This window comes from Scyliorhinus torazame, chromosome 13 (assembly GCF_047496885.1).
Source record: "Scyliorhinus torazame isolate Kashiwa2021f chromosome 13, sScyTor2.1, whole genome shotgun sequence".
In the NCBI taxonomy this organism is placed as follows: domain Eukaryota; kingdom Metazoa; phylum Chordata; class Chondrichthyes; order Carcharhiniformes; family Scyliorhinidae; genus Scyliorhinus; species Scyliorhinus torazame.
Genome location: NC_092719.1, coordinates 41500275 through 41524827, shown reverse-complemented (window position 1 = coordinate 41524827; position 24553 = coordinate 41500275). Strand labels below are relative to the sequence as shown.

The following is a 24553-nucleotide window of genomic DNA, read 5'->3' as shown; positions in this document are numbered from 1 at the left end:
AAAGGACACAGATAGAACAGGAGTTAAAGTTCGAAATTGGGGGAAGACAAATTTTACAAAGCAGAGAGATGAACTGGCAAAAGTGGACTGGATACTGCTACTAGAAGGGAAAACAATATCAAATCAGTGGGATTCTACAGCCACATTGTCCCTACAAAGAAAAAAAAATAGTGCTATCAAATCTAGAGCACTCGGGTTATCCAGAAGCAGAAAAGGAAAGCTTGTGAGTCACAAAAAGCCAAATACTGTAGAAAGCTTAGAGAAGTAGGGAAAGTATGGGGTGAGGTAAAAAAGGAAATTAGGAAAGCAAAGAGAGAATACGAAAAAAGAAAACCCGAAGACATTTTACCAGTGTATGAAGAGCAAGAGGATAACTAAGGAAAGGGTAGGGCCTAACAGAGATGTAAACGGTAACTTGAATTGATGCTGAAGATGTGGACAGGGTTCATCATGAGGGGGGATGATGCAGACATTCTAGTTAAATATGACTAGTGTGAAATATTGTATACAAAAGCATAACGAGAGAGCAAGTACTGGAGGGATTGACATCCTTAAAGATGGATAAATCACCAGGGCCAGATGGACAAATCACCAGGGCCAGATGGACAGTACCTCACGTTGTTAAAGAAGCCAGGCAGGAAAAACCAGATGCTCAGAGGCTCATTTTACAATACTCACTAGGTGCAGATGAGATACCAGAGGATTGGAGGTCTGCCAACATTGAACCATTGTTTAAAAACTGTGCAAGGGATCAGTCAGTAACATTATAGGCTGGACAGCCTGACTACAGAGGTGGGAAAATTATTGGAATCAATTTTTAAAAATACATATTTTTCTTCGTTTTTTACCATTTTACACATGAAACTAAACAATGCAAAACATAAAGAACAAACCCCCCTTCCCCAACCAATACCCGAATAACTCAAAGAAACTGCCCCCCCCACCCCCCAAACATCCCCCCCCTCCCCATAGCATCTGACGGTAACCAACTCTTTAAAGTGTAGGATAAATAGACCCCATTCCCATGTGGAATCTCTCCATTGTCCCCCTTAAAGCAAACGTAACTTTCTCCAAATATAGGAACTCCATCAATCCCCAAGCCACACTGAGGCACAGAGCAGAGAAGATGACCTCCACCCCAACAGGACTAATCTGCGAGCAATCAGCGAGGCAAAAGCTAAAACATCTGATCCCACTCCCATCTACAGTTCCAGCAAATCCAACACCAGAAATATGGCCCCTAGGGGACTGGGCTCCAAATCCACGTGCAGGATCACCGACGTGGTGCGTTAAAAAACCTCCAATACTTCGCCAACTTAGGGCAGGACCAAAACATATGCACGTTTGGCTGGACCTCACACCGCTTGCAAATGTCATCCACCCCCTCAAACAGCCAACTCATTCGCAACCTCGTCAGGTGTGCCCTTTGCACAACCTTTAACTGTATTAACCCCAGCCTCGCATACGAGATTGATGCATTCACCTCCACCACATCTCACACCACAATGCCACCTCCACCGCCACCCCCAGCTCCTCCTCCCACTTGGCCTTAACTCCCTCCAAAATATTCTCATAAATCGCTGAGATGACCCCCATCCCGCAACCCCACCAACAATGAGGGAGGTTTCACCAGAAACATTGGAAAACCTTTGTTGCAAAGTCCCACACCTGCATATACCCAAAGGCCTCCCCCGTGGAATCCCAAACCTCTCCGTTAACTCCCCAAACTCGCAAAGCAGCCTTCTAAAAATAAGTCCTTCATTTTATCACGGGCCAGGGTTGAGAGAACCCCAAAGTGTATCATGGAGTTCACCTGACCCATAACTTTAAATAGATTTTGGCAATGGGGAGCACAAGGGCCCACTTTACAGGTGTGGTACAACAGAGAGCTAAAGTATGTTTAAACAAAAATGTTTATTCTATGAATCCAGTTAACATTTTTTAAACACACACAGCAAACATCTTAGCAACTATCAACTCAAATACTCCCCCCAAAGTACTCTATAAGTAACCCTTAATCTTTCCTTGCAACATCCATAAGACAAACACCCTCTTTACAGAAAGACGGGTTTAAATTCTCACTTTAAAATTAGAACATAGTTCAGAAGGAGGCCATTCGGCCCATCGAGTCTGCATCGACCCACTTAAGCCCTCACACTTCCACCCTATCCCCGTAACCCAATAACCCCTCCTAATCTTTTTTTTTTGGTCACTAAGGGCAATTTATCATGGCCAATCCACCTAACCTGCACGTCTTTGGACTGTGGGAGGAAACCGGAGCACCCGGATGAAACTCACGCAGACACGGGGAGAACCTGCAGACTCCGCACAGACAGTGACCCAGCAGGGAATCGAACCTGGGACCCTGGCGCTGTGAAGCCACAGTGCTATCCACTTGTGCTACCGTGCTGCCCTTATTAGCAAGTGATTTGAAGACATTCCTTTCATGCAGAAAGAAATCAGAATTACACCTGGTTTTGCTGGATGCAGCTCTCAATCTGCAAAACAAAAATAAACTAAACACATCCTGTAGCTGTTAGCTGAAAGCGAAAGTAAAACAGACAGACAGCCCAGCTCCACCCATACTCTGACATCACTGCAGCTATTTGATAAACACTCATTTCTGAAAGGTACTCTCACATGACAATTTCTATCAGCTCCACTCCTCCCACCCCCGAAATCTAGCATCCAGTCTCGGCAGTTCAAACACATGATTCTCTCGAACTGGCATCAACTTGAATCCCACCCCTAACTAAAAATGCTGCCGAAATTGCTTCCATATCTTCAGCTTGCCCTGAATATTTCCCTGGGGCAAACGGAATCAGCACAGTTGCCAGCGCCCACAATCCCAACCTCTACAACAGCTTGCCTCCATCCTGACCCACATTGCCTCTGGCTCCCTACCCCACTCCTACACCTTCTCAGCGGTCACTGCCCAATAGTAATACAACAGATTTGGTACAGCCAAACCCCCTGATTGTCGTTCTCTCTGAAGCACTGTCTTCCGAATCCTCGCTATCTTATCTGCCCAGACAAACGATAAAATCAACCATTCCACCCTCATTAAAAAATGCCTTTGGCAAAAAGACCAGTAAACACGGAATTTCCACCCCCCCCCCCCCCAATTAAGGGCCAATTTTGTGTGGCCAATCCTACCCTGCACATCTCTGGGTTGTGGGGATGAGATCCATGCAGGCAGGGAGAATGTGAAAACTCCACACGGACAGTGACCCAGAGCCGGAATCAATCCCGGGTCCTCGGCATGGTGAGGCAGCAGTGCTAACCACTGCGCAACTGTGCTGCCCTAAAACAGGAATAAAAAGAAAATCCGTGGCAAGATATTCATCGTATCCACCTGCATATGGCCTGCCAATGATAGGGTGAGGCTGCCCCATTTCAACAAATCTGCATTGAAACTATCCACCAGGTTTGTAAAAATCAATTTACGGAGCCGGGCCCAATCTTGAGCCACCTGTACCAAATACCTAAAGTGATAAGTCTCCACACGGAACAGTAATCCCCCCCCACCCCCCCAAGCCAGCTCCCACCCCTGATGAAACCAAAAAAGATTTGCTCTTTTCCAAATCCAGTTTATATCCCAAAAAGCCCCAAACGAAACAAAATGAAATGAAATGAAAATGAAAATCGCTCGTCACAAGTAGGCTTCAAATGAAGTTACTGTGAAAAGCCCCTAGTCGCCAGATTCCGGCGCCTGTTCGGGGCGGCTGGTACGGGAAAACTTCTTAAACATCCCCATTATAACCCCCACTGTAGGACCCCAGTTAGAAATATACAACAAAAGGTTGTCGACATACAGGGACACCTTATGCTCCGCCTTTCCCATCCTCACGATTCCCTCTGCACTTATCCGAACACCTCAGCGCAATGGCCAAGGGCTCTATCGCCAGCGCAAAGGGACATGGAACATCCCTATGTAGCTGAAAATAGCCTGAGTTCTCGTCATTCATACAAACACTCGCTTTTGGTTCCTTATACAACACTTTGACCCATGCCACAAACTTAGGCCCAACCCCAAACCACTCCAACACCGCAAATAAATAACTCCATTCTACTTGATCAAATGCCTTCTCCGTCTCCAGCGCCGCTACCACCTCCAGCTTTCCCCCTTCTGATGGGGAGATCACCACGTTTAACAAGTGCCGCAAATTCAAGGACAACTGCCTACCCTTTACAATCCCCGTCTGATTATCCCCAATCGCCTGCGGAAGGCACTCTTCCAACCTAAGCACCAACATCTTGGCAAGAATTTTGGCATCCACATTTAGCAAGGACATTGGCAGATACGATCCACACCCCACTGGGTCCTTATCCTTTTTTAACAACAGCTAAATAGATGCCTGTCCCATCATCTCCAGGAGCATCCCCTTAGCCACCACATCCTCAAACATCTCCACCAACAGCAGCGCCAACCTATCCAAAAACATCTTACAGAATTCCACCAGGGCTGGGAATTCCACTGGCAACCCATTCAGCCCCAGTGCTTTCCTGGTTTGCATCTTTCCAAACCACCTCAATCCCCACCGGCTCCTCCAACCCTGCCCTCTCCTACTTTAGGACGCTCTAGACCCCCCCACCCCCACCCACCCCAAAGAAGTCTCTCATATCCAACATCCTCCAAGGACTCCGGCCTGCACAACGTTTTATAAAACTCCTCAATGCCATGTTCACCTGTTCCGCAGCCACTACCAAATCCCCTCGCCCCATCTGGGACATGAACAATTTCTCGTAAGGCCATTTGCCAACAGAGCTCTCCTGCAAACAAGCAACTGGCCTTCTCCCCGTATTCGTATACTACCTCCTTTGTCCACCTCAACTGATATACTACTTTCCCTGTAGACAAAATGTCAAACCGCACCTGCAGTTCCTTTCTACTGACTAAAAGCTCTGGAGTGGGATCTTCTGCATACTTCCTATCAACTTCCCAAGATTTCATCTACCAGCCGCTGCCGTCCTCTCATCTCCGTATCCATCTGCGCCTTATAGGAGATGATCTCGCCCCTTACCACCATCTTTTACACCTCCAAACCACTGAGCCCCATATAACCAGCAATCACCCTTCCAATCCTTGCACAAAAACTCTGATCCACAAGCAGCCCCACATCCAACCTCCACGCCGGCCTCTGTGCAGGCCCCCTTCTTAAGGACCACATCCACCAAAGGTGGAGCATGATCATAAATGACAGTCGCAGAATATTCCACGTTCCTCACCCCCGACAGCAACGATCTACCCATAATTAAGAAATCAATCCTTGCATACACATTATGCACATTATGGAAAAAAAGGAATACTCTCTATCCCTGGATGCAAGAACCAACATGGGTCCATCCATCTCCTTCATACATACCATGCCCCCCCCCCAAACAAGGGATCAACAGCGCAGCTTAGACCGATCTATCTTCGTATGCAACACTTATTTAATTCCCCGCTTAAAATTAACTGATGTGTGTCCAGACTTGGTATGGCTGCCAACATCCTCTTCATAAATCCTACATCATCCTATAGCATACACACTAGCCAACACCACCAATCTCTCCTCCAACGCACCAGTTACTATAACGTATCTGCCCCCCTGATCCATCACCACCTTCTCCATCTGAAACACAACTCTCTTATACATTAGTACAGCTACCCCCTCCCCAGGCCCTGATATCGGAGCCAGAGTGGAACACTTGACTCAGCCAATCATTCCGAAGCCTAACCTGGCCCTTCACCCTCAAGTAGGCTTTCTGCTGTTCCTGCAACAGTACCACATCAGTTCTCAAGCTCTTCAAATACGAGAAAACTCTTGTCCACTTCACCAACCCCCACACGTTCCACGTTACCATTCAGACTGGAGGTCTCTCACTCCCTGTCTATCAGTCATGACTACTGCCCCCAGCCCCATCCCACCTTCGCCCTGTTAAAGCCAGCCCTCCATCTTGCCAGTTCCACTGTGACTATATACAAATACCACTGCCTTCCCACCTCAACTCGCAATTCTGCTTGGCGTGAACTACTTAGTGGCAACAGAGTCCAGGGGATTTTCACCCGAAAAGACTAGAAACCTGTGTGGCTAAACAGGGCAGAGATGGGTAAAGCACAGAAGCCTCCTTGCATTTTACGTTTGTGTTTGTGTTTGTGGATGGGGTGCCAATCAAATGGGCTGCTTTGACCAGGATAGTGTTCACCTTCTGGATTGTTAGTAGTAGCTGAGCTCATTCAGACAAGTGGAGAGAATTCCATCACAATCTGTGAATTATGGATGAGGGACATGCTTTGGGGAGTCAAAGGCGAAGTTACTCGCCACAGGATTCCTAGCCTCTGATTTTCTCTTGCAGCCACAGTATTTATATTGTTTTCCTGTTCAGTTTCTGGTCAATGGTAACCTCCAGTGGGGAGATTCAACGATGGTAATGCCACTGAATGTCCATGGGGCAATGGTTAGATTCTCTCATTGGAGAGGATCATTACCTGGCACTTGTGTGGTGTGAACATGACTTTCCACTTGTCAGCCCAAGCCTGGATATTGTCCAGGTCCTGCTGCATTTGCACATGGACTACTTCAGTATTTCAGGAGTCGCAAATGGTACCGAACATTGTATGGCCATTGATGATGCAGCTGAAGGTGGTTGGATCAAGTTAGCATTACACAGTGATTGTGGCATGATGGTTCCACTAGGTGCACGATGGACATTGCAGTAGTTTTCGGAGGTGAAGTTACGGCAGACTTTCTGTGTAAAATCACCAGATAAGCTCATATAGATTGACTGCTCATTATGATTCTCTGTGATTCATGTGACCATGGCTGCCCTTATCAGAGGGAGCATAGTTAAATTTTAATAATCTCAATTTTATTATGCATGTATTTATTTCAGTTGGAGAGCAACAGCCTGCCTGGAACTAACACTATACACTCTTATGAATTTTTAAAACTTCTCTTAAAAACAATTTAAATTTTTCAATAATTACATTTTCAGAACTTAGTCAGGAACTCTCAACATTCAAGAAGCATTTTGAGCACTTGCATACAAGGACCAGGTGCTTGAAAATGGGATTAGAATAGATAGGTGCTTGATGGCCGTCACAGGTACAATGGACCAAAGGGCCTTTTTCTGCACTGTAATATTAACATGTCCTGGGATAACCACTTCTCCTTTTCTGTGTTTTCTCCAATGCAGCTATGCATAAAATTATAGGTTCTTAGCTTCACCTCAGCCTGACATATTTCAAGTCGTGATGGTAAGAAATAGTAACATACTTCCTCCCTATATATTCAGTCTTTGTAACATAGTTGCGTAATTTTCAACCATATTTCAAAAAGCCCCTTTTGTTTTTTAAAAACATCATCGTTGAGTAGAGTTAAGCTGTGATAGACATAATTTTGATCTCTTAGGGGGTTAAGGGTTAAGAGTGGATGGGAAAGTAAAGTTGAAGCCCACCATCAGCCAGGAGCATATTGAATGGCGGAGCGGCCTCAAGTGACGGTATGATCTACACTTGCTCCAATTTCATCGTTCTTAACACTTGGTTAAAATAGCCCAGAAATGCAATAAGACAGAAATAGAACTTCTGCTAGCCCAACGCTCAAATTTTCTATGGCAATTACTGAAGTTATATCATGAAGTTTATGTTGATAGAGAGCACTCATCATGTAGAGGATCCTGTTCACTCTCACCTTCAATCTTCTCTCTCCACTGCAGTGATCCTGATCTATTTAAATTAATACCACAATGGGCATTGCTCTTCTGAACTTTCTTCACCATCTTAAATACCTTCAAATAAAAGTGTCCAAAAATCCTTAATCCTCAAAGTAGATAAGTCCCTCTCAATCCAATTTATTCTTTTCCATGCCTTCAAACTGTGGGAATCCTTATTTTACAATCTGCATACTTTAAATGAGCAAATTGAGTATCACTTGTGTTACGAATATTTAAAACATGGTTCACATTAATATTTTAATGGTAAAGGTAATGTTCAGTTCTGGGAACATTATTGTTGTGAAGGCATGGTAACTAAAAAGGTTGGGTTTTAGAGATTACCAGAACACCCAAAAGAATATGCCGGACCAGAAGCTTGCCCATGTTTGTTTAATACAAGCAGCGTAGAAGAAATGGAGCCATAAAACAGCACGTGGGCTTACTTAACTAGAGAACTGGAGACAAGATGTCTACATTGCTGACAAAGTGCAGTCCAGGGAGATATTTTGGTTTAGTTAGGAATTAGAGCTAAATTAGTCTAAAAATCCCAAAAGGCTACATCATCATGGAGATGGGTAAAGTTGAAGATGGTTCTCTGGTTTCAATTGATCTGTGTTTGCGCTGGGAAGGGAGGTTAGATGCAGTTTGGATCTAGTGTGGTTTGTCGCTCACAGCGTAGCCCTGGGAGCTGTTTAGTGCAGTTGGGGCTCAAAGAAGCCCTGGGAGCCATTTATAGTTAAGTGCAGCTGTGAGACTAGAGTTCGGCGAAATCACAGGGTAGTGTCTGTTTTGTGAAGGTAGCAGCCTACGGAGAGTTGAAAGTCTGCACGTAATTAAAAGTGAGTGTAACTTTGTGAATCCCGTGGCGCGCACTTTCAGGAGAGACTGAACCACCAGGAGGTTAGATGTCACTGAGGCAGTCTGAGTTGGAGTGACCTTTGAAGAAATTCAGAGGCTAAATCTTCGAAAGCAAAAAGCTGAAATCCCTCAGAGAGACAGAAGTTTAACGAGATAGTGACTCTCAAGTGATCACTGACATTTGGGTGGGTTGCCAAGAAATCAGTGGGATCTGTCTAGGTTGCATCTGCCACTTGATGTGCAGTTTGGTGCTTTCGATCAATGTTCGCCTCACGTTAATTCTGAATGTTAGAGGTTCAAGATGGGTATTGCAGATTGTTTTACTTTTATGACTTCGTACAGTGGAGTTTATTTGGTTTGTTCAAAACCACGGAACCTTGTAGCTTTATTCTGTGTGGGTAACTGGGATGTCAGACTGTCTACTTAGCAAAAGATTACTAGTTCCTAACTGAATCGTAACACTTAGATCATTACTTCTCAAATTACTTCCTCTTCTCTGCTACTCTCTAACAACAGAGTTTGACCCAACACTATTTGAAAATTTACTGAAAAACAAAGTATGGTACTGGAAAAACATTTGAGTTTCTAAACATTTGTAGCTTATACAGCTACACCAAATCTTCCCCTCTCCTAGTTTTGTGATTCAATTAATAAAGTCAAACATGACAAGAATCTACTTGTTACATTTATCTGCAAACAAAAATGTGCCTTAGAAAATGAGTGTGAGAAACCGTCCCAACTGAACAGGCATTAAGTAAGTTCATTATTTTCCAACTGTTGGTGCTAGAAGGCAGCATGACTGATGGAAATCAATGTGGGAAAGTGCAAGGTTACGACTTTGGATTAGAGAATGTCAGGTTGCAGTATGTTCTTCATGGAGATATTAGAAGTTATGGAGCAGACATTTTTAGGTGTCAATGTATACAAATCAGCAAAAGCTTGTGCACAGACACAAAGTAATTAAAACAGTGATCGGAATGGTAACCTTTATTTCCAGGGGCACTGAATCTCAGGAAAGATATATTGGAGTACAGTGCAGATGCACGGAGCTATACCAAGGCTTAAAAGATTAAATTAAGAGGCCAGATGAACTTGGCTTGTAGTCTCTTAACTTGAGGGTTGATCTAATTGAAGTATTTAAATTGATAAAATGTATTTGATAGGTAGATAGAGGAACAATTTTCTCTAATTGAGCAGGGGGGGGGGGGGGAAAGAGAGAGGGGAGGAAGCACACAAAGGATGAAGGGTAGTGGAAACCTGGAACTCACTCCTCCAAAAGACTGTAGATGTTGGGTCAACCGAGCTAGGCTCATACAATTTTGTTGGTTAAGAGTATCAAGGAAAATATGTTGAGGTGCAGATGCCGAGATTTAACAAAAAGGGGAAAGTAACTCGGGGCTGAAAAACTACTTGTTTGGCATCACTGAATCATGAATAGCTTTGCACCAAAGGCCAAACCTATTTCACAGACAGGAATGGTGTCCCTGGACTTGAGTCATACCCGACTGCAACCATCAAAGAATACTCTGTAGTTTATGGCTCAAACACCATTATTCTTTTTTAATTTGATATTTAGAAAGATTGCTTTCCTCCATGATAAACTCCTTGGTATCAAAATGCAAGCTTGCGAGAAAGTTGGTGAGGGCAAAATTTTTTATCTAATGTTTTTATCCAATTGTTCCTTGTGGTGTACCAAAGGATCTAGATGGAGAGTGAGTTGTTGTGCTTCCAACTCTCGCACTGTGTTCCAGAGTTGTTCTTATTCTAAAGAACCAAAACAAATTTGCATGGTGCACCAGATAAATGGCAATTAAAGCTTGCACTGAAATTCTTTGTAATATTTTGACATGCATACCATTTACCCAGGGTGCTGGAATACCTACCTAGAGCTTTTCAAGTCCCTTGCCATTTGAAACTAAAGATTTAGTGGAAGTTTTTTTTTTATAAAAAAAAGTGTTGGGATAGTTACCTCACCCTAATACAAATCTAATTTCATAAACCAAGGAAGCTTTTCTCATTCCCATAATGTATAACTATAGTAGGCTTTAAGTTTCAAATTATCATTCTGTTGTTCAAGATAACAAGCAGAGAAGGATCTCAAATTACGTTACTTCGTTGGTTTACTTTACAACCAATGCAGGACACTTACCAGAACAATCATGTGCATAAAAGGTTACAGTATTATGGAATACCTGTAATTGTTGTGGATCCCAGTATTTCAGAGACTGATAGGCTCTTCCACCAGCTTGTATCGTAACAGGAATATGAAGATTTCCATTCACATTCACAAACTGTGTTGAGAACGCAGCTGTCACAGACGGGTGCATCATTTTATCCTGTAAGTTTTTGCCACCATCTGACAGGATTTGAGTCTTATCCTTGTCTTCTTCTATTTTAATCCCAGTCATGCTCATTGGAATTTCATCAATTTGGACTAAATTACAACTATTGTGAGGAACTGCAGAATGGAGTACAGTTTGGCCATCTGAGCAAGGTGCAGGGGTCGTATATATTGTCCATGATTCAGTGTTGGATAGTGGGCCAGTAGCTGAGGTGGTAGCTGGAACAACACCGTACAACTGACTGCTGTCCACTGTGAGCAGTTCCTGACGAACAGGAATGTAACCTTGCTGTTGAGCCTGAGAAGACAGAGCAAGCACAGTGGTCACTGTATTTTGTACTGAAGGTTGACTCATGGTATAACTTTCTTCAATTGGTAAATCAACTTTCCTTTTCTTCACAGGCTGTGGAACACCTGAAGAACTTGGCCTTCTTTCTTGTGCTATTGAGTTGACAGCTTGACTGCCAGAATGTGATTCTTCAGAAGAAGTCTGCGACTGCAATTGGGCTTGCATCTGCTTTGCTTGCAGGGATTGGTGATTTGTTTGAATTTCCAACTGGTGGACTTGTTGTGCCTGTACATGGTGAGACTGCATCTGCTGCTGTCCAAGTGGTGATCCCTGGGACACATGTTGCTGAATTGGAGAACTAATAGGTCTAGCTAACTCGAGCAATGATCCAGCAACATCAGCACTGTCCATGTATATGTAGTGTCCTCTTTGTTGATACATTGTAACAGGAGTTTGAACAAACTGCTGGACATCTTCAGACCCTTTGCCATTCATGGAATCCAAGAATTCCTTCATGCGATGCTGTGGTATTGTCCGTGCTTTCATTCGTAAATATTCCTCATAGGGAATTGAATTCTCCAATGAATGATTCATCTTAGGCAACTAAAAAAGAAAAGTACATTAGAGAAATAATATTAAGAATAATTTTTCATTTGAAATTAACTACATTTAAGAATTAAGTTTCAAATCCAAATAATCTTAGTAAGACGTCTCTGATTTAATGATGCAGTACAATGGCAGATGCAAATTAATACGAAAGTACACAGCGTACATAGTTAAGGAAAAGCAGACAACACCAACACACTGCACAAATTGGATTGAGATCTAGGAGCCTTAGTCAACTCTCCAACTAATGTTGAGCAGCAAAGTCAATAGCATGCTGAACTGTACACCAAAACAGAAGTCAGAATTAGTCAGAATTAAACTGCATCTTGAGGACTGGATTCCATTCTAGTCAGAGACTCAAGGGAGACATTAGACTGCTGGCTAAAGTGCAAGAAATAGACACAAAGATGTTCCCCGAAGGGATCCAGGGTGCAATGTTTTGAAGGAGAACCGCAAAAGACTTAATGGTTGCAAGATCACAACATGACAGAAAAATGGAAGACATAGAGTTACTCATCCAGTGTCAAAGAAATGAGGGTTCTGCTGGAGATTTCCCACATAAGGCAGGGCAAGTTCATCAGGGGTTTGTAAACTATTCTGAAGGCGATTCACAGCGGGGACAAAGAATTCATAAGGACAGAGATAATGGATGTACTTGTCTTTATGGGGAATTTAGGTTGTAGCTTTCTGGATTATCTGATATTTCTGAATGCCGGATGAAGGAATGTTGGCCAATGTTAGAAAAACAGATTAATGAAAGAAGGTGGTCATTGACGGGGCTTCTATGGTAATGGGTATAATGGCAATGCACTGGAGTTGGAAGAAACTAATCTCTGCTAAAGATTGGACATAAAACAGAGTATGTGCAGGGTTGAAGGGAACTGCGCACTGCTAGTCTTAGCCTAAGTTTGCAACGATGGAATTTCATTGAAATCAGCACCAGAGGCAGCCAAGTCCCTCTGAAAGCCAAAAAAAAAAAGCTTTGTTTTGCCAACCTTACAGCCCTGGAGCAAATTTCAACTAAATGAACCTAGTACAAAGTAAGTGGTGTGCCATATCATGCCCTCTCTGTCCTACAAATTAATTAAGGTGCATTTACACTTTGGCTGCTGTTCCAAGACAAGGAGCTGCAGTTCAGATTCTAGCCAGGCAAAACATTATTTACTTTGTTTACCTCTTATCTGCTGGAACTGACTAGCCTTTTGAAGGGAGAGTTCTATCTAGGTGCACTCATATGGAAAATTCTGTTCCAATAATGAGAAATTTAAATTTCTAAGTAAGCAGGGACAGCAGAATTCCTAATTTTCATACATTTCAAGGTTTAAGATTTAGGTTTAAATAATACCCATTCCTGCATTGTGGAGAGGCGGTGGGGTAGTGGTAATGTCACTAGACTAGATCTAGAGACCCAGGGTAGTGCTCTGGCTTCAAATCCCACCACAGAAAATGGTGAAATTTGAATTCAATAAAAATCTGGAAGTCTAATGAGGACCATGAAACCATTGCCGTAAATACCCATATGGTTCAATAATGTCCTTCAGGAAAGGAAATCTTCCGCCCTTACCCGGTCTGGCCTACATGTGAATCCTGGCCCCCCCACACCGATGAGGTTGACTGTTAACTGCCCCGCCCCACCCGCCACTGAAATGGCTGAATAAGCCACTCAGTTCAAGGGCAATTAGGCAAACTGGCTGGGCAACAATGTTGGCCCAGCCAGCGATACCCACATCCCAAGAACGAATAAAGAACCAACCAATGGTCCAACAAAGCACTTTGCAAACCAGGTATGATACCACGTTGAATTTGTATTCATTTGATGTCCAAACTTATAGTGCCAAACTAGCACCTCAAGTCAGTTTACAGTGCAAGTCAACATCTATCCAGAGTGGAATTACTTTCTAGTGACGTTAAACTCAGTGTAAATTCACATGTCAGTACCATGTATATTAATAGTTGACTGATCAATCACTCGAGTCATTTTAATGTCACATCAACTTCTAGCCATCCCTGCAACCAAAGACTCTTCATAAAATTATTAACTTTGGATACAAAACCCAAATTAATCTTTCCTACACACAATTAATTTTGAATAATGGAGTTAGTCTGTGAAAGCACAAAACTTAATATTTCATTACACTATTTTCTTTGTTGTTCAGCCAATGCATTGAAATTACATTTTTCTTCTACCATACTGTGTGTTAAGGACTGTAAGAACATAGAACATAGAAAATACAGCACAGAACAGGCCCTTCGGCCCACGATGTTGTGCCGAACCTTTGTCCTAGATTAATCATAGATTATCATTGAATTTACAGTGCAGAAGGAGGCCATTCGGCCCCCTGAGTCTGCACCGGCTCTTGGAAAGAGCACCCCACCCAAACTCAACACCTCCACCCAACACCAAGGGCAATTTTGGACACTAAGGGCAATTTATCATGGCCAATCCACCTACCCTGCACATCTTTGGACTGTGGGAGGAAACCGGAGCACCCGGAGGAAACCCACGCAGACACGGGGAGGACGTGCAGACTCCGCACAGACAGTGACCCCAAGCCGGAATCGAACCTGGGACCCTGGAGCTGTGAAGCAATTGTGCTATCCACAATGCTACCGTGCTGCCCTTAAAAACAAATAAATCTACACTATATCATTTTACCGTAATCCATGTACCTATCCAATAGCTGCTTGAAGGTCCCTAAGGTTTCCGATTCAACTACTTCCACAGGCAGTGCATTCCATGCCCCCACTACTCTCTGGGTAAAGAACCTACCTCTGATATCCCTCCTATATCTTCCACCTTTCACCTTAAATTTATGTCCCCTTGTAATGGTTTGTTCCACCCGGGGAAAAAGTCTCTGACTGTCTACTCTATCTACTCCCCTGATCATCTTATAAACCTCTATCAAGTCGCCCCTCGTCCTTCTCCGTTCTAATGAGAAAAGGTCTAGCACCCTCAACCTTTCCTCGTAAGACCTACTCTCCATTCCAGGTAACATCCTGGTAAATCTTCTTTGCACCTTTTCCAAAGCTTCCACATCCTTCCTAAAATGAGGTGACCAGAACTGTACAGAGTACTCCAAATGTGGCCTTACCAAAGTTTTGTACAGCTGCATCACCACCTCACGGCTCTTAAATTCAATCCCTCTGTTAATGAACGCGAGCACACCATAGGCCTTCTTCACAGCTCTATCCACTTGAGTGGCAACTTTCAAAGATGTATGAACATAGACCCCAAGATCTCTCTGGTCCTCCACATTGCCAAGAACTCTACCGTTAACCCTGTATTCCGCATTCATATTTGTCCTTCCAAAATGGACAACATCACACTTTTCAGGGTGAAACTCCATCTGCCACTTCTCAGCCCAGCTCTGCATCCTATCTATGTCTCTTTGCAGCCGACAACAGCCCTCCTTACTATCCACAACTCCACCAATCTTCGTATCGTCTGCAAATTTACTGACCCACCCTTCAACGCCCTCATCCAAGTCATTAATGAAAATCACAAACAGCAGAGGACCCAGAACTGATCCCTGCGGTACGCCACTGGTAACTGGGATCCAGGCTGAATATTTGCCATCCACCACCACTCTCTGACTTCTATCGGTTAGCCAGTTTGTTATCCAACTGGCCAAATTTCCCACTATCCCATGCCTCCTTACTTCCTGCAGAAGCCTACCATGGGGAACCTTATCATATGCCTTACTAAAATCCATGTGCACTACATCCACTGCTTTACCTTCATCCACATGCTTGGTCACCTCCTCAAAGAATTCAATAAGACTTGTAAGGCAAGACCTACCCCTCACAAATCCGTGCTGACTATCCCTAATCAAGCAGTGTCTTTCCAGATGCTCAGAAATCCTATCCTTCAGTACCCTTTCCATTACTTTGCCTACCACCGAAGTAAGACTAACTGGCCTGTAATTCCCAGGGTTATCCCTAGTCCCTTTTTTGAACAGGAGCACGACATTCGCCACTCTCCAATCCCCTGGTACCACCCCTGTTGACAGCGAGGACGAAAAGATCATTGCCAACGGCTCTGCAATTTCATCTCTTGCTTCCCATAGAATCCTTGGATATATCCCTTCAGGCCCGGGGGACTTGTCTATCCTCAAGTTTTTCAAAATGCCCAACACATCTTCCTTCCTAACAAGTATTTCCTCCAGCTTACCAGTCTGTTTCACACTGTCCTCTCCAACAATATCGCCCCTCTCATTTGTAAATACAGAAGAAAAGTACCCATTCAAGACCTCTCCTATCGCTTCAGACTCAATACACAATCTCGCGCTACTGTCCTTGATCGGACCTACCCTCACTCTAGTCATTCTCATATTTCTCACACGTGTAAAAGGCCTTGGGGTTTTCCTTGATCCTAGCTGCCAAAGATTGTTCATGCCCTCTCTTAGCTCTCCTAATCCCTTTCTTCAGTTCCCTCCTGGCTATCTTGTATCCCTCCAATGCCCTGTCTGAACCTTGTTTCCTCAGCCTTACATAAGTCTCCTTTTTCCTCTTAACAAGACATTCAACCTCTCTTGTCAACCATGGTTCCCTCACTCGACCATCTCTTCCCTGCCTGACAGGGACATACATATCAAGGACACATAGTACCTGTTCCTTGAACAAGTTCCACATTTCACTTGTGTCCTTCCCTGACAGCCTATGTTCCCAACTTATGCACTTCAATTCTTGTCTGACAACATCGTATTTACCCTTCCCCCAATTGTAAACCTTGCCCTGTTGCACGCACCTATCCCTCTCCATTACTAAAGTGAAAGTCACAGAATTGTGGTCACTATCTCCAAAATGCTCACCCATTAACAAATCTATCACTTGCCCTGGTTCATTACCAAGTACTAAATCCAATATTGCCCCTCCTCTGGTCGGACAATCTACATACTGTGTTAGAAAAGCTTCCTGGACACACTGCACAAACACCACCCCATCCAAACTATTTGATCTAAAGAGTTTCCACTCAATGTTTGGGAAGTTAAAGTCACCCATGACTACTACCCTGTGACTTCTGCACCTTTCCAAAATCTGTTTCCCAATCTGTTCCGCCACATCTCTGCTACTATTGGGGGGCCTATAGAAAATTCCCAACAAGGTGACTGCTCCTTTCCTATTTCTGACTTCAACCCATACTACCTCATTAGGGTGATACTCCTCGAACTGCCTTTCTGCAGCTGTTATACTATCTCTAATTAACAATGCCACGCCCCCACCTCTTTTACCACCCTCCCTAATCTTATTGAAACATCTATAACCAGGGACCTCCAACAACCATTTCTGCCCCTCTTCTATCCAAGTTTCCGTGATGGCAACCACATCGTAGTCCCAAGTACCGATCCATGCCTTAAGTTCACCCACCTTATTCCTGATGCTTCTTGCGTTGAAGTATACACACTTCAACCCATCTCCGTGCCTGCAAGTACTCTCCTTTGTCAGTGTTCCCTTCCCCACTGCCTCATTACACGCTTTGGCGTCCTGAATATCGGCTACCTTAGTTGCTGGACTACAAATCCGGTTCCCATTCCCCTGCCAAATTAGTTTAAACCCTCCAGAAGAGTACTAGAAAACCTCCCTCCCAGGATATTGGTGCCCCTCTGGTTCAGATGCAACCCGTCCTGCTTGTACAGGTCCCACCTTCCCCAGAATGCGCTCCAATTATCCAAATACCTGAAGCCCTCCCTCCTACACCATTCCTGCAGCCACGTGTTCAACTGCACTCTCTCCCTATTCCGAGCCTCGCTATCACGTGGCACCGGCAACAAACCAGAGATGACAACTCTGTCTGTCCTGGCTTTTAACTTCCAGCCTAACTCCCTAAACTTGTTTATTACCTCCACACCCCTTTTCCTACCTATGTCGTTGGTACCAATGTGCACCACGACTTCTGGCTGCTTACCCTCCCCCTTAAGGATCCTGAAGACACGATCCAAGACATCCCTGACCCTGGCACCCGGGAGGCAACATACCTTCCGGGAGTCTCGCTCGCGACCACAGAATCTCCTATCTATTCCCCTAACCATTGAATCTCCTACAACTATTGCTTTTCTATTCTACCCCCTTCCCTTCTGAGCCCCAGAGCCAGACTCAGTGCCAGAGACCTGGCCGCTAGGGCCTTCCCCGGTAGGTCATCCCCCCCCAACAGCATCCAAAACGGTATACTTGTTTTGAAGGGGAATGGTCAGGAATCTGGAGCGAAGGGGTTGGGAGTTTCCACTGTGGATGAAATCAGGAAACTGCACGAGACTGCATTGGTTAAGTTACAGTTCAAGTTTCCACTAAAATATATTTGCATAATCAAAGGTAAAATCTTCCAAGCAATCGGGCAACCTAATAGGTTGCAATTTTTTGTTTCATTAAAAAGTGTTCCTTTATGTATTTAGGAGTGATAATCTGGGGTGCAGTTTTATTCATTCAACTGAAAATGAGTTTATCAATAAAAATAAATATTCTTAATAAGGTCCTCGACTTGCGAGTAACCAAATTTAAAATATTGACAAAAATTTACATTTTTTTAAAAATCACACTGGACCATTTAATAACTTCAGTGGTGCAGTACACTAGTCAGTTTCTTAAACAAAACTTTTTGATGTGAAAAAAGTTTTCAAACTCATGGCCAAGGGCGCCACCTGATTGAAGTGAAATAGTACCAAAAATTTGGGGGGAAAAGTAACATGGGCTAGGATGTTACAGCCCATCACAATATGCCTTGCAGCCGCCCCTGCAGCCACCCCCCCCCCCCCCAAAAAAAGCAGGTAAGAGATCAGTACCTTATCACACAACTTTAAGAGACATCACCACTTTTTGGTTACTTACATTTGTACAACTCATTAGACAATGCACAAACGATATTCAAAAATGAATTGTTTGATTGGACTGTCATGATAAGGCAGCATTTTAAAATTGCAACAAATTATAGAAACACAAATAAATACATGGATTTATATAGTCCTTTTACTATAAAAACAGCAGTCCCAAGGTGTCAAAGCAAACCTACATGCCAAGGCACAGGAGGAAATATTAAGAGGGATGACCAAAGGCATGGGTTAAAGGAGGAGAGGGACATGAACGGGCAGAAAAGTTTAGCGAAGGAATTCCAAAGTGTGGACCTTAGACTGCTGAAGGTCGCCAATGGTGGGTGAAGTCAGTGACAGGGTGTTGGGGAAAGCACAAAAGATTGATCAGACCAGAAGTCATTATCGTCATGGCACAATGGCTACCTAATACTCAGTCACAGATGTGATGATGAATGCAGGATTTTAGATATATTGGATTATAAACATTTGACAAATTAAGGGTGAAATGCCTGGGTTAGTGCGTTTGACTGCAGTAATCATGTTTTTAAAAGAATCGTGTTTTGCAAGACCAGAAAGCTTTTAGGAGCCAGAGGTGAAATTACTATTGCAAAAGCCTGGGCTAATGCACTATTGTTTGACGGGGGAATCCCTGGAGAGTTCATGTGTTTTCAGCCTGGGGAGTTAATTTTTTTCAGCTTGGGAAGATGATGTCATTGCTTGATTGAGCCAAGACATTCAGACATTGTGAAAAAGCTTTGGATTTGAGTTCTGATCTGGCTAACACTTAGACCACAAGGAAGGCCTTTTGCTCTCACAGTAGGATAGTTGAGTGCTGTTTTTTCCAGTTGTTTAATTGAGAATTGAGATAGTAATTAAGGGTTTTGTATTTACTGTATTGGGTAATATTGTTTAAGGGGTAATTATAATCTATTTTTAAGATTTTAATACTGCGTTAATAATGTCTTGTTTTACAATACCAAATTCCTTTTTTTTTTTTTAAATGTATATTGCTATTGAAGAAGCCTTGGTGAGTTGCTGCTGTGCATCTTATAGATTTTGCACACTGCTGCCACTCTGCATCAGTACCGGAAGAAGTGGATGTTTAAGGTGGTAGATGGGGTGCTAATCAAGCTGGCTGCTTTGACCTGGATGGTGTCAAGCTTCTTGAGTGTTGATGGAGCTGCACTCATCCAGGCAAATGGAGAATATTCCATCGCATGCTTGACTTTGTAGATGGTGGACAGGGCTTTGTGAAGTCAGGAGGAGAGTTACTCTTCACAGAATTCTCAACCTCTGATCCTCTTTCTCCCTTTAAACTTATTTTTTCACATTCATTCAAACGGAGACCCTTACCACCCAACTTCTCATTTTTGGGCCCATGTTCATTTATGCTGTCAACCTCTCAACACCTTCAGATATTCATTCTTTCCCAAAATGTCTTTCGCAACTTCTCAACCTACGCAGTTACTGTCATACTCCACACCTCCCCGTGATGTATTTTAAGGCGTCATGCCAGCTAACTATGCACTGCAGGTCCATCCAATCGAATTTCTGATCTGACCCAAGACTATTCCAGTCAAAGACCCGGAGCTTGCTGCTGCTCGTCAACCTCTCTAGCCCTTTCAATGCTGTTAACCACTCTATTGCCCTCTGCAGTCCATGGAACAGTTCATTTACAATGCCAATCGCAAATAAATCACATCTCCTTTCTCCTCAAATAGCTTCTCTCACATTCACATCCAGTTTCCCCCAGAGCTTTAGTTTTCTGCATTAACCCTCTAGATGCTATCCCCTCAATGACATTTACATAAGAACAGCTTCTACAAGTATATCAAAGGTAGCAACATTACATCCATCAATGGTCATCTGGGAGACCTTTCAATTGAAGATTTTGTATCTGTTCTAAATAGGCTCAGCTCTTAGCCCAAAAGTATGAAAGCTCAAGATACATTTTACAATTGTACAATTGATTTGGTGAATAAGAAGTGTCTAAATTTTCAATCATGTATGTGCATCTGAAGCTGGAACATCATTAATAAATAACTGAATTTCATTTGATATGGGGAGGGGCGATTTATGAATTTTGCATCTTCCCCCAATTTTCTTGATCGTGAACAAGCTACAGGGAAAATGGTGCTGCTCCCAGTTTCTGCAGAAAATACCAGGATATCCTGATAGTTGACTTCCATGATGAGGGAAACAACCTGCATGCACAATACTCAGTGGATTTTAGTTTCTGGGTGTAAAAAAGGTTTTAAATCAAATTATAATGCATCGGATTTCTTTACGCACATTGTTTCTCTATAATGGTGGTGGAAAATGGAGTGCCCTGTTGCAAGTTTCCAAATAGCTGAAGAATCAGCAAAATGCCTTTCTTTCAAGAATTTAAACTCATGCTTCAAATGAAAAACTAAAACTAAGTATCCTTTAGAATTTTTGGATCTTGCAAAAGTATCCTTATATGATCCCTTTAAGCACAATAATACCTCTCAATACATATATACCGTTGGCATAATTCCTCTTCAACTCCGACATCAGCAAGGATAAAACATTGATTAATATCTTCTACTGGTCACCTGAACAGGGGAACAGTGGCATACTGTTTCTTACTGGTTTAGTAACTCAGAGGCCTGCGCGAATGGCCCAAAGACAAATCCCCCAGACAGTTGGAAAATTTTAATTCCATTAAATAAATAAATCTGGAATGATCAGTAATGGCAACCATGAAATGACCCGATTGTCATAAAAGTCCATCTGGTTCACTAATTGCCCTTTAAACGTCTGCTGTCCTTACTTGGTTTGGCCTATATGTGACTCCAGACGTGAATGTGATTGGTTCTTAATTGTCCTCTGAAATGGCCCAGCATATCACCCAGTTATTCAACGTAGTCCACCACTGTTTTCTCAAGGGTAAATAGAGATGGGCAATAAATGATGGCCTGACCAGCATTGTCTACATTTTGTGAATTAAAAGGAGTGGCTCTGACAAAAGAACAGAGATGAAATATTAACTGCTTCTCTCTCCACACATGCTGCCCGCTTTTTATTTCAGATTTACAGAAACCAGTACTGTCACTGACCTCATTGCCTCTGGAGATCTTCCCTCCACAGCTTCCAGTCTCAATCTCCCAACCAAGGACAGCCCACTTCTACCTCCTCCCCAAAATCCACAAACAGGATTGTCCCGGTAGGCCCATCGTGTCCACCTGCTCCTGCCCCACCAAACTCATTTCTTCCCATCTCAGCTCCATACTCTCTCCTCTTGTCCAGTCCCTTCCCACCTACATTCATGATTCCTCCAATACCATACATCATAACAACAACTTCCAGTTCCCCGGCCCTAACTGCCTCTTTACCATGGATGCCCAATCTCTCTATACCTCCATTCCCCATCTGGATGTTGCAAGGGCTCTCTGTTTCTTCCTCAAACAGAGGCCTGAACAATCCCCATCCACCACCACTCTACTCCGTCTGGCTCAACTTGTGCTCTCACTAAACAATTTCTCCTTTAATATGTCTCATTTCCTGCAAACCAAAGGTGTGGCCATGGGTATCTGCAGTTTTGCCCGTCTCTTTAGGAGGTATGTGGAACATTCCTTGTTCCAGTCCTACTCCGGCCCATCCCACAACTTTTATCAGTACATCGACGACTGTTTCAGTGCCACTTCATGTTCCCATCTGGACCTGGAAAAATGTATTAATTTCGCAATTTCCACCCCTCTATTACCTTCACATGGTCCATCTCCAACACTTTCCTTCCTTAACCTTTCTATTTCATTTTCTGTGATAGACCATCCACTAATATCCATTACAAACCCACCGACTCCCACAGCTACCTCGACTACAGCTCATCACAGCCCACATCCTGCAAGGACTCCATTCCATTCTCCCAGTTCCTTTGCCTCCGTCGCAACTGTTCCGATGATACCACTTTCCAGAATGGTGCTGCTGACATGCTTTCATTCTTCCTTAATGGTGGTTTCCCTCCCATTATGGACGACAGGGCTCTCTCAACTATATCTGACCCATCTCCCGCAGTTCTGCACTCACCCCCGCCCCTCCCTCCCAGAACCAGGATAGGATCTCCTTTGTCCTCACTTTGCACATCACCCACCTCCGCATTCAAAGAATCATCCTCCGCCAACACCAGCATGATTCCACCACCAAACAAATCTTCCCCTCGTTCCCCCATCAGCATTTTGCAGGGACTGTTCCTGCCGGCATACCCTGGTCCACTCCTCTGTCACCTCCAACAACTCACCCTCTTCCCACGGCACTTTCCCATGCAATCGCAGAAGGTGTAACACCTGTCCCGTTACATCCTCCCTGCTCACCATCCCAGGGCCTAAACACTTTTTTTCCCCCTTGCTCTCACATCCAATGTCCATCCTTGACCTGCTGCAATGTTCCAGAGAAGCCCAACACAATAGGAGAATGAGGTGCAGTTCCTCCAGTTTAGGCACTTTGCAGCCTTCTGGACACAGCCTTCCGGACTTAACATCGAGTTCCAACAACTTCACACTGAACTCTTTCCTCCACCTTCATCCAATTTGTATTTCCAATGTATTTTCATTTCTTCCACTGATCCGTTTTTCCCTCACTATTATTCCCCCTCCCCCACCCCTCTTGTTCTGCCATTCATACATTCTAATCTCCTTCTGTGCCACTATCAGCACCCTTCTTAGCCTTAATCACCCTCATTTACATCCTTTAGTCTTTCTGTCCACGACTTCTTTGTCAATCTCCACCTATCACTGGTCCCGTATCCAGCCCCACCGGCTCCATGCCCCCCCACAACAGTATAAACTTGACCCTATTTCCAGTTCTCTCCAACTTTGTAAAAGAGTCATCCAGACTCGAGACGTTAGCTCCCTTCTTTCTCCACAGATACCGTCAGACCAGCTGTGATTGTCCAGTATTTTCTGTTTCAGGCAGCAGAGTGTACCGGACCTGCGAGGGACACTCTACTGGGAGCGGAGGATAAAGGGAACGCAAGGCTCGGGGCCTGCACTTACCTCGGGGAGCAGAGAATATCGAAACAGCTTTCTCGAGGCTCAGAAACTATTCAAGCAGCTCGCTGTGTTTGAAGAAGAAAAAATCAACAGTGACATCACAGGAAAGCGATAAGCTGATTGGTTGGGGAGTAACTGATATTAGGGGCTGTGTCAAAATAGCTGTAACTTAAATAACTGAAAAGGATAATAGTTAGGGAACCAAGCTTGGAGGATAAAGGAAATGTGAATCTGGAAGCAGAACCAGCAAATCAAAAGAGCTGATTGGGTGAGTACTTTTGGAGATTCTATAATAACAAGCAGAGAAGAATGAACCCTAGTTAATATTATTTGATATTGAAAGGATAAATCTAATTTAAAGGGCAAAACATGTCAGGGGAGCTCCGAGCTGTGGCCTGCTCTTCCTACTCCATGTGAGAGACCAGGATCGTTTCCGGTTCCCAGGACCACGTTTGCAGGACGTGTCTCCAGCTGTAGCTCCTGGAAGCCCAAGTTTCAGAGCTGGAGCGGTGGCTGGGGACACCTAGCATCTGCTAGGTGGAGAGTATCATGGATAGCACTATAGAGAGGTGGTCACAACACAAGCTCAGACTCCACAGGCAAGAAGGGTATGGGTGGCCACCAGGCAGACCAAGAGAACTAGGCAGCTGGTGCCGGAATCTCCGGTGGCCATTCCCCTGCAAAACAGATACACCGCTTTGGATACTGTTGAGGGGAATGACCTCTCAGGGGAAAGCTGCAACAGCCACATTTGTTGCACCATGTTTGGTTTTCCGTAGAGGGGAAGAGTAAAAAGTATTGAAATGCAATAGTTATAGGGGATTCAATTGTAAGGAGGATAGGTGTTTCTTTGGCAGCAAACGAGACTCCAGGATGGTGTGTCGCCTCCCTGGTGCTGGGTCAAGGATGTCTCGGAGCAGTTACAAGACATTCTGGAGTTGGGGGG

At 43.9% G+C, this 24553-nt stretch overlaps 1 protein-coding gene across 1 annotated transcript in view; it reads right to left on the bottom strand.

Moving 5' to 3' along the window:
* The window catches only part of LOC140387994 (transcriptional regulator QRICH1-like), a 72791-nt gene that overhangs the window by 24122 nt on the left and 24116 nt on the right, over positions 1 to 24553 (bottom strand). The window contains exon 2 of the mRNA XM_072471439.1: positions 10749 to 11789. Within this exon, the coding sequence (XP_072327540.1) occupies positions 10749 to 11780 (1032 nt within the window). The 5' untranslated portion in view covers positions 11781 to 11789. The remainder of the gene's footprint in view (positions 1 to 10748; positions 11790 to 24553) is intronic.